General features: G+C 39.6%; 1 protein-coding gene across 2 annotated transcripts in view; it reads right to left on the bottom strand.

Annotated features, from left to right (window-relative positions):
* Window positions 1-15,388, bottom strand: part of ARHGAP10 (Rho GTPase activating protein 10) — a 326,786-nt gene extending 311,398 nt beyond the window's left edge. Inside the window, exons 1-2 of one of the 2 annotated variants that reach the window (XM_077846305.1) lie at window positions 15,258-15,388; window positions 12,141-12,203 (exon numbers count right to left, since the gene is read on the bottom strand). Coding sequence is in view for 1 of the 2 variants with exons in the window: in XM_077846304.1 (XP_077702430.1) it covers window positions 5,404-5,443 (40 nt within the window). In the remaining variant the exon portion in view is untranslated. Of the gene's footprint in view, window positions 1-5,403; window positions 5,459-12,140; window positions 12,204-15,257 lie in introns of those variants that run through there. The other variant, XM_077846304.1, reaches the window with a different exon arrangement.
* Between the last annotated feature and the right edge of the window lie 700 nt (window positions 15,389-16,088).

Genomic DNA, 16,088 nt, shown 5'->3' with positions numbered 1-16,088 from the left:
TGACTCGGGGTCGGCTCCGCGAGGCCGGGAGCTCGACCCGGACCGGGAAGGGAAGGGCCGCCCTGTAGCCCCCGGGAGACGGCAACTCACCGGTCTGACTTGCCCGGGAAAACGACTGACTCCTTGATCTCCTTTATCCTGGGAGCTGCGAACGTTCCGCACGCCGGGCTCGCTTTTCCCCATTCCGGTTCCCCGTGTCAAGGAAAATGCGGGCTAAATCTCTGCTTTCATCGAAAGCTTTGCACGGGCAGGAAGAGTTTGGGGGCCGAGAGCTCTTCTTACACTTCTGCGCATCCACATCGATCAATTTGGACGGAGGGACACGGTGGATAAACTACTGAAAAAGTTGTCTCTGTTGTATTCAGATTAAATTTGCTTGGGTAGGTGGAGAGGATCCTTACTGTTCTCAAAATAACCCCTGGAAAACAAATGCCAGGTTTCACGAGGTGGGGGTGACGATCAGAGGAGAATTTATGTCAGCACACATGGAAAAGCATTCTGTGTGTTCTGAAACAGAACTCAGATAGGTCTCCAGAAAAGTTAAGACTTCTTAAGTAACTGAATTTATACCTAAAAGAAATCTGTTCACTGCAGTAACTTTTTATAATGGCAACTAACAATTTAGTAAGCAATTCTTATGTGGCAGGCACACACCAGGAACTCTACATGCATTTTTTTTTACAAGCCCACAACGTATGTTTATATATACAGGTTTACTAAAGATGTTAATATACACCAAGAAACTTCAAACAGACTCTTTAAAACGTTCAGACTCAGCTCTGGGTAATTACAGGTCTGTTTGGACAGCATGTTGTAGGAGTGTAACCCTCAGGAACAAGTTAAATAAGCCTCCTACTCAATGACTTCTTTTGTTACAAAATAGCACCGCGTGCAGGGGACCCACAGAAAAACAGATAAACATTATTGCTTTAATGTCCATCTGCCAGACAGTTCAAAATGTTTTACAGATAACTTTGAGGCTAAAGTTTGAGGCTTTGTGTTCCTGCTAAAATCAGCAGGGGGCTGGATTCTACAGAGAAGAGAACAGAAGAGGCAAATAAAGACGGAAAGACACAAGAATAGAAGGGATGTTAACAAACAGTAAGGACCTGTCAAAACAAACAGACCGACAGGCAATCCTCTGGACAAAACCCTGAAGTTATCCTCCTAAAGAGGGGCTGCTGACACACCTAAATGTGTTAATCATAAAGTTAACATGTGAGCCAGCAACTCCACTCCCTAGGTGTACCCCAAGACAAAGGAAATCATAGGTATGCACAAATGTTCATAATAGCCAAAAAGTGGAATCAACCCTAATGTCAATCAAGTGGTGAGGAGTGGCTAAAGACAATGTCTGTATCCATACAGCAGAATATTAATCTATTAATGGAATATTAATAGAAAAAAATTGAATACTGATGCATCCTACAACACAAGGAACCTTGAAAACACTGTGCTGAGTGAAAGAAGACAGTCACAAAAGACCACATATATTATTCAATTCATGTCAGATGGCCAGAAATCTGTCTCTATAGAGACAGAAAGTAATTAGTTGTTGCCAGAGGCTGGATGGTTGGTGTGGGAGATAGAGTAAGGGTTTCCTTTGGGGATGGTGAAAGTAATTTAAACTTAGATTTTGGTAATGATTGCACAACTCTATACTGAAAATTATGAAGCTGTTCACTTTAAATGGGTGATTTTCTTTTGATATGTGAAACGTCTCAATGACAAAGATTTTAAAAGGGGGCGGGGCTGCTCCAGAAGTGCCTCTCTTTCCACTTTCTACACCCAGCCACAAAAACTCTGGTTCAGGGCAGCCCAGGTGGCTCAGCGGTTTAGCACCGTCTTCAGCCCAGGGTGTGATCCTGGAGACCTGGGATGGAGTCCCACATCGGGCTCCCTGTGTGGAGCCTGCTTCTCCCTCTGCCTGTGTCTTTGCCTCTCTCTCTCTCTATCTCTCATGAATAAATAAATAAAGTCTTAAAAAATTAAAAAAAAAAACCTCTGGTTCATTCACTGTGGCCAGTTCTGAAGATATTTAGATATTTGGAGCAAAATGAGTTGTTTAAAATAATTTTACAACATCACAAAAACATTGTTATTTCTGTCTTTATACACACACACGGTGTTAAAGAGCCAGTGAATATGAATTTTAATTTTTTTAAAGATTTTGTTTATTTATTCATAGAGACACAGAGAGAGAGAGGCAGAGACACAAGCAGAGGGAGAAGTAGGCTTAATTCAATACTCAAAGGTCTACTGTGATCACCAAACGTGGAAGGGCCTAGTTTAGTTTATTCAATTACATCTTGTACTATGCTTGGTAGAGATTATCAGTAACTGTGAAATGCATTAGAAGTATGGCCAAGTGAAGGGAAATCTTATGGTAAAATGGAAAGTTAGAAATTTAGGGACTCCTAGTCACCTTCACTACTTAGTAGTTGTACCAGCTTAGCAAAGGTAAATTTTCTCTAAATCTCAGGCTTGCCATCCATAGCATGGAGATAGATGATGACTGCAACTGCAAGTTGGTTGAGAAGATTTAATAAAATTGTTTTTGTAAAGTCACTGCTGAAAGTTGTAATACTGATGATCAGGAGAAGGAGGGGGTTGGGAGGGTAGGCTGAAAAGAGAGAGGAGGAAGAGGAGATGAAGATTACATTCCATCAGTACTGGAAAAGTGGGGGATGGGGAGGCAGGGGGGGTCTACTCTACTAAAATCACATAAGACAGAATTCAAGGAAAATGATTACAAAAGCAGATACTACTGAGTTCCTAGGTCTCATTTTTGTTCATTCATTCTTCCCACAAATATTTGTAAAGTTTCTATATGAACTATGTACTATGCTAGGTTGGTGATACAGCAAGACACTAAACAAACAGTATCTATCCTTACTGTGCTTTTGTTCTCTGGAGGGAAATTGACACAGTACCCCTCCCCCCTCCCCCCCAAAAAAACAAGCAAACAACAACAATAACAAAAAGGAAAAAAACACATACACACAAATATATATCTAATTTAAAGTGAAATTGCCATACAGTTAAAGAGTGCATGAGAAATTATAATTGAGGACCTGATGTAAATCTAGAGCAGAGTCAGGAAGATTTAATGAGAAGTGTCATTTAATCAGTGACCAGAAGAATCAGTAAGAATTAATCATTACATAGGGGGCTTTGAGAGCAGAGTAGTCCAGGCAGAGAAGCAGCCTGTGCAAGCCTCTGGAATGGGAGAGAGTCTGGTATATTCGAGAGACAAAAGAGGTCAGGTGGGTGGGGCACCTGGGTGGCTCAGGGGTTGAGCATCTGCCTTTGGCTTAGGTCGCCATCCTGGGGTCCTAGAATTGAGTCCCACATCAGGCTCTGCACAGGGAGCCTGCTTCTCCCTCTGCCTATATCTCTGCCTCTCTGCATGTCTCACAAATAAATAAATATTTTTTTTAAAAAGGGGGGGTTGGAGAGAGAGGTCAGGTGACTGAAGCATACCTAGGTGAGAGAAACTGGCTCAAGGCAGCACAAGGTGGTAAGAGGGCAGGCAGGGGCCAGATGGCACAGAGCCTCATAGACCATATTTAGGATTTTGGATTGTATTGTAATGCTATTGGGAGCCTTTGAAGAATATTCAGCATGATGGTGATGTGATCTGGTTTGTGTTTTCTCTCTAGCTGGTGTGTGGAGAATGGGAGTCTAGAGGGACAACTTTTGGAGTCATCTGGGCAAGAAATGGTATAGCTTTACCCTCTAAGCAGCAATGGAGACAGAAACAGATCAAAATATATTGTAGAGGGAGATTCTGGGAGTTGACAATGGCCTGGATATTAGAAATGATGAAGGTGTCAAAGATGGCCCCCCAGGCTATTATCATGATAAGTAATGTGGGTGGATATGAACTTTACTAAACATTCAGCAAAGGAATGGAAAGGAAAACATGGGATAAGAAGTCGATGTGGTGGTGCTAATTGATGTTGACTGGGATGGACAAGATGAGTTGCAGTTTCAGACTCATTAAGTTTTAGGTGCCTGGGAGACATTCAAGTATGTATGTCAGGTAAGCATTGTCATGCTTTGCTGAGTGCTTGGATTAGTTAAGTATTTGAAACAATGCAAATTGGTCAGGTTCCAGTCTAGGTAAAGTAGAGGTTAATACAGATGAACCTCTTTATGTTGGTTCTGCTATGTACAATGTTGTCTTCCCTGATGAGTAACAATGTTGCCACCTATAAAGTCAAATGTGGGTTCTACTCAATCTTTGGATATGTTTCAGGCTGAGTCAGTTAGAATTAGGTTCAGACACACTGTAACAGAAAATCCAAAATAACATAGTTTAAATTACTCTCTCATGTAAAAGTCCAGAAGTAAATAGTCTGATATGATTCTACAGTTGCCAGGGAAGCACTGGGCTCCATCCTCAGTTTCACCTCATAATACATGGTGGCTCCCAGAGCTTCCTCTGTGAAGGAGGACCGGAAAGGATAAAAGTGTGCATTGTTCCCCCGCCCCCCACCAGCTGAGTCAGCATTTTGTTCGCCTTCCTGCAGGTCTTAGACATTTCTGCTTTTCATCTCATTAGCCAGAACTTAGTCACATGGCCATACTTCACTGCAAGGGAAAATGGAAAATGTGGTATTTTATCCAAGGACACTGCCACCTAAATGAAACTTGAATTTTCTTACAAAGAGAAAAAGGACAATATAGATTTTGAGCAGGAACTTAGCAATCTCTGCTGCAGGCTGACACCTTATGAGTGAGGTATATAAGTTACAGCTATGGCAAAATGTAAATGATATAAAGAGAAGAAAAGCAAAAAAAAAAAAAAGAGAGAGAGAAGAAAAGCAAAGATAAATCTTTGGGTGTCTTTCAGACTGTATCAGGCTGCTTTTCCTCACAAGTATTAAGGGGGGAAATGCCAAAATAATGTAAACAAGAAATTATTGGTCATATCACTAAAATCCTCCCTGAAGAGAGAGGACAGTCTTCTGTAGACTTATTACGACTTCATTTTTCTGTGATTTTTCTCAGCTCTGCATCAGCCAAGTATTGACTTTAGCTTCTTGGAAGCTTCCTTTGTGAGAATTGAATGGCTTCACCATTTTTATCTATAAACAATGTCACTTCCTGCACTAAAAGATGCTCCCCTATCACATCTACTTCAATCTGGGCATCAAACCAGTTTAAGAGACTGCCATGCTCTATCCCGGTTAAACCTAGAGGCTTCTCCCTCAAATGATCAACTAAGGCAGAGGTGGGGGAAATGCCAAGTAGCCCAGGTTGTGGGCCACCCTTTGAGTGGGGGTGACCAATGCAGGTAGGCATCTTACAATCCATTGAGGGCCAAAATAAAGAAAAAGGCAGAGAAAGAGCAAATGCCTTCTTTCTTTTTGAGTTGACATGTCCATCCTCTCCTACCCTCAGATATTGGTGCTCCTGGTTCTCCTGCTTCAGACATGGCCTGGGATTATACCACCAGCTTTCCTGGTTCTTCAGCTTGCAAGAAGAAGAAGACTGTGGGACTTCTCAGTATTGTGTATATATATCCTTCAAGCTTCATATCCAAGATATGAAGATGCTATACAATAAGTATGCAAACTAGTGATCTATAAAATATAATGGTAAAAGTTGTACAACAATGTAAATATACTTAATCCCACTTACCTGTACGCTTAGAATGGCTAAAATGGTAGACTTTACATTATGTGTGATATACTACAACAGAAATAATACATATATTTATACCACAATAAAAACATATATATTTATGTATTCCATTGGTTGGTTCTGTTTTTCTGGACAACCCTGAATATACTCTGTATTTTCCAGGGGTGCTGTGGATACATGTGTGTGCTGTGGGGAAACTATTACTCATGCCTCTAATATTGAGAGTACCCACTATATGCCAGGGAGGACCCTAGAACTAAGAAGACAACAGTAAACAAAACAAGCACTTTTGTGAAGGAAATAATTCATGCCCTCATGGATTAATATTCTCCAGTCAGAGAGAGAGAACATATCAAATAATTACAAATATAAATATTAAACAAAATCACTGATAAGTGTTAGGAAAGAGCTGTACATGATACTATATACAAAATGAATTTGGCCTTTTCTGAGATGTAAGTGAGGAATTAACCATAGAGCTGAGTGACAGCTGATGGATGAGGAGTTAATGGGTACAGGTGAAGAGGATATGATCTAGAGAAGGGAGAAACATGCCCAGTGAAACTTTGGTCAGAGACCCAGTACAAGAAACTGAAAAAGGCTGGGATGTCTCTGTGTTTCTTATGAGTAAATAAATAAAATCTTTTTAAAAATATTTTATTTTATTCATGAGAGAGGCAGAGACATAGGCAGGGGGAGAAGCAGGCTCCCTGCGGGGAGCTCCATGCAGAACTCAATCCCAGGATCCTGGGATCACAACCCAAGCCAAAGGCAGACACCCATCCACTGAGCCATCCAGGTGCCCCAATAAATAAAATCTTTAAAGAAAGAAAGAGAAAGAAAGAAAGAAAGAGAGAGAGAGAGAGAGACAGAGAGAGAGAGAAAGAAAGAAGAAAGAAAGAAAGAAAAAGAAAGAAAGAAAGAAAGAAAGAAAGAAAGAAAGAAAGAAAGAAAGAAAGAAAAGAAAAGAAAGAGAAGAAAGAGAAGAAAGAGAAAGAAACTGAAAAAGGCTGTCTGGCTCAAGCATCATGGGCTGACCCCTGAAAAGGGAATAAGTACCCATCCATCTGCAACTGCACCAGGCTTAGCTCTTTTCTTCCAGAACACTCAGCATGGGGTTCAGAAACCCTCTAGGATTTCCTGATTGTTTTTAGGGGATGTTCACCTTTTCTAGCACCTTGAGACACAACTTGGAAGAATTTAGACCTCAAGAAAGTACCAGAACTATTCCACTTAAGACAACAAATATTGGGATGCCTGGGTGGCTCATTCACTTAAAGCATCTGACTTAGGCTCAGGTCATGATCTCAGGGTCCTGGGATCCTGCCTTGTGTTGGGCTCCCTCCTCAGCGGGGAATCTGTTTCTCCCTCTCCCTCTCCCTCTCCCTCTCGCTCTCTCTCTCCCTCTCACTCTTGCTCTCGCTCTGCCCCTCCCATGCTGACTTGCTCTCTCTCTCTCTCTCATATAAATAAATAAAATCTAAAAAAAAAAAAAAGAGCAAATATTAAGTACCTGGAATGAGCAAGACACTGTGGAAAGTGCTGCAAGAAATACCAAGGTGAGACCATTCCTAGTCTCCAGGCCTCTACAATCTGGTGTACACTAGCCATGGAGAATAAGTGGCATAGGGAGAATTATAAACAAAACACATTGCTGCCTGGTCCAGGCACCCTGGGAGCCTGGCTAAAAAGTGGACATCCCCAGGAAAGTCAGGGTGGAGAAATGGGAAATGAATATGGCAGGGAGGCTATAGGAGGGATTTTTCCAATTCCCTTACATATAAGTTAAAATCTTCTGAAGAAATCTAGGACTCTTCTAGCTTTGGAGTTAGAAGAACCTGGCTCAAAAAGATGTGGGTCAAGACACAAAACCAGTACCTTCCTTGGGTAGAATGCCCTGTCAGCGAAATCCACTGCTTTTCCTGCCCCTAGATTCGAAGAGACTTGGCATGGAGAAGAGGGAGCTAGGTATATTATATATTATATAATAACATTATAATTATAATATATATAATTATGTTTTATATGCTGACGTATATCAGTAGGCACTCCCCACTGCCCACAGATCTCTCAGACAAACACTGCCCTCCTTTCTATAACGTGTGAATCAATTGACCAAAGTAGAGACCTTGTACTTCATTTGATCCAGATAGCAATGAATATTTTTTTAAAAGTGTTAGTAGAAGGAAAAAGGAGATCTCTAAACAATGTATTTTTCCCAGGACTGCAAATGCCCCTGCTACTACCCAGAGAGAAGTTTCACAGGGTGAACCTCAACTGGGCAATTATCCAGTCACTGGAAAGCCAATCTACAATGATCAGAGCTACACTTTCTGAGTCCATCAGCACTGCAGTAAAGTAGAAAATGAAAAAGTTTAAATACTCATGTGTTATCTTTTGACCCAATAATTCCAGACCTGGTAATTTGTCCTAAGAAAATGTTTGTTTTTAATGTATGTGCTTAGGACTATTTATTGAAGGATAGAAAACAAAAGGAAGCAATCTAACAACTGGAAAATCGTAAAATAAATCAGTACATATCAACTCAACAGATTCATGAGTACATGGGTTTTAATGCCATTAAAATGATCACTTTTTAAAATATTTTATTTATTTATTTATTCATGAGAGACACAGAGAGGGAGGCAGAGACACAGCAGAGGGAGAAGTGGGCTCCTTCCAGGGAGCCTGATGTGGGACTCGATCCTGGACCCTGGGATCACGCCCTGAGCCAAAGTCAGATGCTCAACCACTGAGCCACTCAGGCATCCCATGATCACTTTTTTTGCTCTTAGTGGTAGATAATGGCATTTTTGGATGCTTGGCCTTCATTCCCACTTCCCAAAAGCACCCTGATTTTCACCTGGGTAATTATTTTCCCACATAGCACAAAGTCTTGGTAAAATTCATGTGCCTGCCTCACACTAGGGAATCCAAAGAGATCCCTGGAGATTCCTTCTGCTAATCCTTCCTCTCAGATCTGCCACTGCCAAGGGCAGGGCACATGCCCTAAGCTCAGCTAACCAGACTCTTTTTCCCAGGACTTTGACTCTAAAGTATAGCAAAGCACTGACAGAAGAAACAGAGTTCATCTGTTCCAGCCAAGAGTGTCAAAAGAGACCTGCTGCCTGGCAGGCTATCCAGCTTCTTGTTCCAAGGCTGGCATGCAAGCTGTTGTCCTTTCACAATTTTCTCCTGGATGTGTCACTTTTTAAATAGAATTTTACGATAAATAATTGCATTCAAAAGTTTTTGTTTGTTTGTTTTTGTAGGCTCCACACCCAGCGCAGAACCCAGTGGAGGGCTTGAACTCACACAACCCTAGATCAAGACCTGAACTGAAGTCAAGAGTCAGATGCTCAACCAAATGAGCCACTCAGGCACCCAACAACTGAAAAGATTTTTTTTCAAATTAAGCCAACATGAGTTCCTGGATCTACCCTGCATGTGATCTCCTGCCATAGTCTCACCTAGAAGTGCATGAGACACACGTACAGTGAACAGAGTTCTTACTCTGACAAGTAGAAAATCTGAAAGGTGACCAAGGATAACCTATCTCTCTTTGACCTTTGCAGAAGCAATGTAACCAACACACTTTCAAGAAGGGCACTTATCAGGACAATGAAGCTCCCTGGGATATGATCAGGTAGGGACAGTTACTCTTTCCAGTGGCCATCAGAGTAGTTTACACTGCTACTCTTGCTGTTTGATGTATCAGCCAATTTTAGAATGACCAATGCGGGAACCTACAAGATAAATGAAGTTGCCAGGTCATCAGGGTCAACATGATGCATGAAAACTTCAGGTTAAATATAATATATAAAAGGAAATGAGGGGAGATTCCTGGATGGTTCAGTGGTTTGGCATCTGCCTTCGGCCTGGGCATTATTCTAGAGTCCCAGGATCAAGCCCTGCAGATCCCACACTGGGCTTCCTTTGTGGAGCCTGCTTCTCCCTCTGCTTGTGTCTCTGCCTCTCTCTGTGTCTCTCATGAATGAACAAATAAAATCTTTAAATAAATAAATAAATAAATAAGGAAATGAGGATTTACTAGAGCTGCCCTAGAGCATATAGACAGTGGTCTGAACTCTATGGCTATAGTTACATAACCTAATACTCTACTGTTTGCTAACTATTTTTTTGTATTAAAAAAAATTGGCAGAAATGAGCTAAAAGAGTGCATGTCTAGTGAAACATTAAATTCTGATTTCCCATTTCTCAAAAACGTTGCTAATGAACTTGTCAAATGTTTGTCAGTATTTCTTATCTTCCAAGGGGTATGCACAGTGACATGCCTAACCACATGAAAACCAGAGGGCCCAATGCCACTAAAAAGTTTAGCATCTACTTCAAAAGTTAGAATTTATGAAGAAACCTGGGCCCAAAGATGGTAATTTAATATGTTAGCCATAGCAGAGCATTTAAATATTACTCCATGACATGGACTTTTCCCTTAGACCAAATTACTATTCTTCTAAATTAATTGTTTCACTTATTCTAGGATATTTTTAAAAGATTTTATTTATTTATTCATGAGAGACACAGAGAGAGAGGCAGAGACACAGGCAGAGGGAGAAGCAGGCTCCCTGCAGGAAGCCATGTGTGGAACTCAGTCCCAGGACTCTGGGATCACACCCTGAGCCAAAGGCAGATGCTCAACCGCTGAGGTACCCAGGAGTCCCTACTTATTCTAGGATTTCTTATGGCATTACATAAGATGAAACATCAATGTGTGGGCTTCACTTATGGGATAATAAGTGCAAAAATTTAAATATATCAATAAGGGTACAAAGAAAGATGTAGAACTTCTAGTGGTCACCCATACCTAATTTTCTTTTAGGGAGCATGGGAGGAATGTATTGTCACCCTCCACTGTGTTATTAGTCATAACCAAGTTCTTATTAAGTGGCATGTGCCATTAAGCATTTGACTGCTGCCTCAAAGCTCACACTTTCTTGCCCTGCCTCAGCAATCATGCAAACTATTAAGCAATTACATGATTGGGTCTCCATTAGCCTGAACCTCTGAAAGACTGAGAAGCAGGTATACTTGCTGACTGGCATCAAATATGTAACTTGAGTGAAGAATAAATTCTTGTTGTGTAAGCCACAGGATTTTGGATTTGCTACCATGGTACAGCCTGTCCTATTCTAATACAGAAGAATTCTAAGATATTAGGAAGGGGGAAGAGTATTGCTGATGGGATTGAATAACAGAGCAAGATAATGGCAATATTTTTTAATATTACTTTAAAATTTTTCTTTGTTTAATGGATACTGAGTTTCTGTCTGGGATGATGAAAGAGTTCCGGAAGTAGTGGTATCGGTTGTATATTATGAATATACTCAATGCTACTGAATTATATACTTAAAAGTGATTAAGGGGGGATGCCTGGGTGGCTCAGAGGTTTAGCACCTGCCTTTGGCCCAGGACGTGATCCTGGAGTCCCGGGATTAAGTCCCAAGTCAGGCTCCAGGGATGGAGCCTGCTTCTCCCTGTGCCTGTGTCTCTGCCTCTTTCTCTCTCTTTCTCTCTATGTCTATCATGAATAAATAAATAAAATCTTTTTTAAAAAGTGATTAAGATAGTAAATTATATGGTGTGTATATTTTACCACAATAAAAAAAAAATCACCAATATGAAGTTTTTCTACCAAAATCTCCCAGTAATTATAAGGGTTGGAAAAATAGTTATTCATATATTGTTGTTGATAATATAAATAGGTACTTCTTTCTGGAAGCAATTTTGGTGATACTTATTAAATGGCCTTTGAAATATAATGCCATTTTATATAAAAAAAAGAAATATGATACCATTGATTCATTTATTTCCCTTCTGGGAATTTTACCTAAAATTTTAAAAATAGTAATTTATAAAGCTTTATGTTAAATGATCTTAATTCTAGCATGGGTTTTAAAAGCCAAAAATGTGAAATAGTCAAAACTTGACCATGGTGGGCTGGTTAAGCAATTTAGGATATATTCAAACAATTGAGCTACGTATGTAGCTATCTGAAATTATAGTATAGAAGAATATTTAATAAGAAATTTTAAAGAAATGCTCTAATATAATGTTAAATGAAAAAGATACAAAGACTAGGTCTTAAGTTGAGTAATAAGTTCTTAGATGTAAGATTAGTTTGACAGTATTGATTTTTTTTTACAATTTATTTATTCGTGAGAGACACAGAGAGAGAGAGAGGCAGAGACACAGGCAGAAGGAGAAGCCCAAAGTGAGACTGAATCCTGGGACTCTGGAATCACGTCCTCAGCCAAAGGCAGATGCACAACCACTAAGCCACCCAGGCGTCCCTGACAGCATTGATTCTTAGTGAATCTATGCTTTCTATTTCTAAAATTATTTTCTAATATTGTTAACTGTGGTTACATGATTACAACTACAAGTTCTCTAAATATCTCAGGACACAATTTATCTGGGCATAAAAACAAACTCATTAAAATAATTCAATTAACTTAACTGTTTCTTACCTTCGTTGCATTTATGGTCCCTCCTACCATTACTTTTTTACCCTTTTCATATGAAGATAATTACTGAGAGAAGAATGGAGAAAAAGAGACATTGGTTAGTTCTGCTTTCTCTATTATCTTTTAACATTACATCATCTTTCCTCAGTCTTTATGGTTTTGTTCTTGCTATGAACATGACCTTACAAGGGCCCTCCATCATCACCCACCCTCCTCTTTTTAAAAGTATTTTTCACATCTCTAAGTTCATCATGGATTCTGCTTTTCCCAGTTTTATTATTCAAGGGTCATGCTGCTCTCTAGTATTTATTTAAATGTACACATCTATCCATCATTTCATATTTTGGGCTCTGTAAGGGAGTGCCTCTGCAGTCACTCTTGGTGTTTTAAAATACCTTTTTCTCCCCTACTGGGATTATTTAGGACAGTAGTCTTTGGGTGCCTGGGTGGTTCAATTGGTTAAGCATCAGCCATCGGCTCAGGTCATGATCCTAGGGTCCTGGGATAGAGTCCCACATCAGGCTCCCTGCTCAGAGAGGTGCCTGCTTCTCCTTCTCTCTCTGCCCCTCCCCTGCTCGTGCTCTCTCTCACTCTCAAATAAATAAAATCTAAAAAAAAAAAAAAAAGATAATAGTCTTTAATCTGAGTTATAGAAACACTCACAAGTATGTGAATACTTTCCAAGGAGCACTGTTGTCAGGGGAAATTTTATTTCCAGATCCTCAACTTTCATTTGTCTTTTTTCCTAAAACTGGTCTATCCAAAAAAACATTTTGCAAGTTCTCCTACCCACCTCCCCTTTCACAGTGACCCTTCTCTCAAGGAAGGGTCATCTGCAACCTTGTCCCAAGATGTAAAATCTCAAGGGTACCAAGGGGACAATTTGAAATATTATTTCTGGAAGCCTTCTGTAATGATTAAACCACCATAGTGATTTTTGTCTTTCCCTGTCTTATGCATATTTCTGTTAAAGGTGAGGTATAGCCTTAGAAACCATCCCACTGAGATATTCTGAATATGGTATAGAGTGAGTTGGTAGGAGTGATGACAATTTCCCTTTATTAACTTGCCTCTCCCATCCTTAAATATAACTAAAGAATACACAGTTCTTTTTTTTTTAAATTAGACACACACACACACACACACACACACACACACACACACACACAGAGGGAGAAGCAGGCCCCATGCAGGGAGCCTGATGTGGGACTCGATCCTGGGTCTCCAGGATCATGCTCTGGGCTGAAGGCGACACTAAATCACTAAGCCACCGGGGCTGCCCAAGAATACACAGTTCTTAAGGAAGAGACTCATGAAAGCAAATAAACTCAAGGTCTTTAAGAAACACTGAACCCTATAAATGGCGCTCTTTATCTCCTTTTTAATTATTTTATTTTATTTTTTAAAAAGATTTTATTTATTTATTAATAAGAGACACAGAGACAGAAGCAGAAACACAGGCAGAGGGAGAAGCAGGGAGCCTGATGTGGGACTCAATCCTGGGACTCCAGGATCAGGCCCTGGGCCGAAGGCAGGCGCTAAACCACTGAGCCACCCAGGGATCCCCTATCTCCTTTTTTTTTCCCCCCATCTCCTTTTTTAAAATAAACTGTCTTCCTCTTTCAGTCTCTCCTCAATATTCTTTTTCTTTCTTTTTTTTTTTTTAAAGATTTGTTTATTTGGAGAGAGAGAAGGAGAGAAAGCATGTGTGAGCAGGGGCAAAAAGAAGAAAATCTTCGGAATCCCCACTGAGTGTGGACCCAGGCCTGGGACTTGATCTCGCTCCTGAAATCATGACCCTGAGATCATGACCTGAGCCGGAACCAAGAGCCCGTGCACAACTGACTGAGCCATCCAGGTACCCCCTCAATATTTTTTTCTAGAATGTGTTGTCAGCTGAAAAGAAAAGCACCTTTGAACAGATTAGTCATGCTGATTCATTAAAGTATAACTGGAATGTATAACTACTAAGATTTTTGAGACATGATGGATAAAGCCTATGCAGAAAAAGCTTATGTGAAATATTTCAGCTCTCACTACATAGGAAACACACAAAGGTAGCCATAATCTAGAGCTGAGCAGTTGTGAAAAAGCCACTGCTTCTCTCTTAGCAAACCTGTTTGGAATTCACAAACTCAGAACAAATGTGCAAATTCTAATCAACACTTCCTGCAATGTTCTGCAGTGTCAGCTTAAGTAACCTTCTCTTTTATAGGCTGCAAATATGCTCACAGAACATATCACATGAATAAAAAGATATTTTAACTCTGAATTTGTTGTAACAAAAATGACTCTTACTCAGAATACTAGCAAATAGAAAAATATATATATATCCCCTAATGCTTTTAGGAATTTAGGCCTTTTAAGTCTTTGCCAGATTAGTATGGGTTAACCTATTTTTTGCAATGACTGATGAGAGTTTCCCAAGAGCTCCTTATCAGTTTTTAACCTGTTTGAAAAAGTAGTTACAAGAGTAAGAAATACGTTGCTTGGCATGCTCAGTGACTAATATTCAGTTTTTAAGTCATGTTTTTTCTTGGTTTCTAAAGGTTGAGCTTTAGAAGTTAGTTCTCAGAATTTTGTTTTTATGTTTCATATGTTACTTACAGAACGGAGTGATCAAAAGAGGAAAAGAAATTCTAAATTCACAACTCTCTCTCCATTCAGGCCTCAGTCATCTTCACCAGAGAGAACATTAATATGATTAAGAAGACTAAGAAATGTTCTCTTGATTCTTTGCTTAACTAAAGCATAGATAGCATTAGAGATACCAACTTCTTTTCATTGAAAAGTAAAACAAATCAACAAATAAAAAGCAGAATGCAAAGCTCCTAAGCAACAGAATGAACCACAGGCTATCAAAAATGACCAGAAAGCCAAGCTTGCAAATTTTTTTCATGAATCAAGTAATCAAATTCAACCACAAAAGGTGTCAGGTATGTAATAAAATAGACTAACTTCAGCACATTTCTTTGTTTTATCACTTAGACATAAGGCTGCACTTAAAAAAACCACGTATTTAATGATGAGAACATGAAATTTTACAGGACTTTGTTGCAAAACTTGAAGTGTATTAGAATACTGCCACTTTGCTCTTTTGGAACATAAAATACAACTTACCAAACAATAGGCCCCATGAAAGATGGTAAGATCTGATTATGTGCTTATGAGAGCTTAAGACTTTTTTTTTTCTTTCTTAGACTATTTTGGTATTCTTTGAGAACAAGCTGAAATTCTCTTCTTTTCTGGAGAGAGAAAGAGAGAAAGGCAAAATTTACTAATGTAAAACATAAGCTTCTTACCAGTATCAAAACAAGGAAATCAACTTGAGGTTTACTTGGAATGAGTGCATGCAGTAAGATAAAAATGCCCATTTTGGGGATCCCTGGGTGGTGCAGTGGTTTGGCGCCTACCTTTGGCCTAGGGCGCGATCCTGGAGACCCGGGATCGAATCCCACATCGGGCTCCTGGTGCATGGAGCCTGCTTCTCCCTCTGCCTATGTCTCTGCTTCTCTCTCTCTCTCTCTGTGACTATCATAAATAAATAAATAAATAAATAAATAAATAAATAAATAAATAAATAATTTTTTAAAAAATGCCCATTTTGGTCATCTCCACAGGCAAGCTGAGTCTGTACACTGGATATGTATACCAAATTTAACATCTGAATGTTAATGACATCTAAATGTAAAAACCTCTACAAGGTGTGAAACCTTGTTTTCTTAGTGATAGTTAATATTTATTTTTCTTATTTTTAAATTCTATTTTTTATTGAAGTATTGTTGACATATAGTATTACATAAGTTTCAGGTGTACAACATATTGATTCTACAACCCTATTTGCTATGCTTACGAGGGCAACTACCCTCTGTCACCATACAGTACTATTACAATACCATTGAGACTATATTCTCTATGCTGTACTTTTCATTCCCGTGACTTATTTACTCC

The sequence above is a fragment of the Canis aureus genome, chromosome 13 (genome assembly GCF_053574225.1).
Source record: "Canis aureus isolate CA01 chromosome 13, VMU_Caureus_v.1.0, whole genome shotgun sequence".
Classification (NCBI taxonomy): domain Eukaryota; kingdom Metazoa; phylum Chordata; class Mammalia; order Carnivora; family Canidae; genus Canis; species Canis aureus.
Note: the sequence above shows the minus strand (reverse complement) of the source record. Positions and strands in the feature narration are given on the sequence as shown.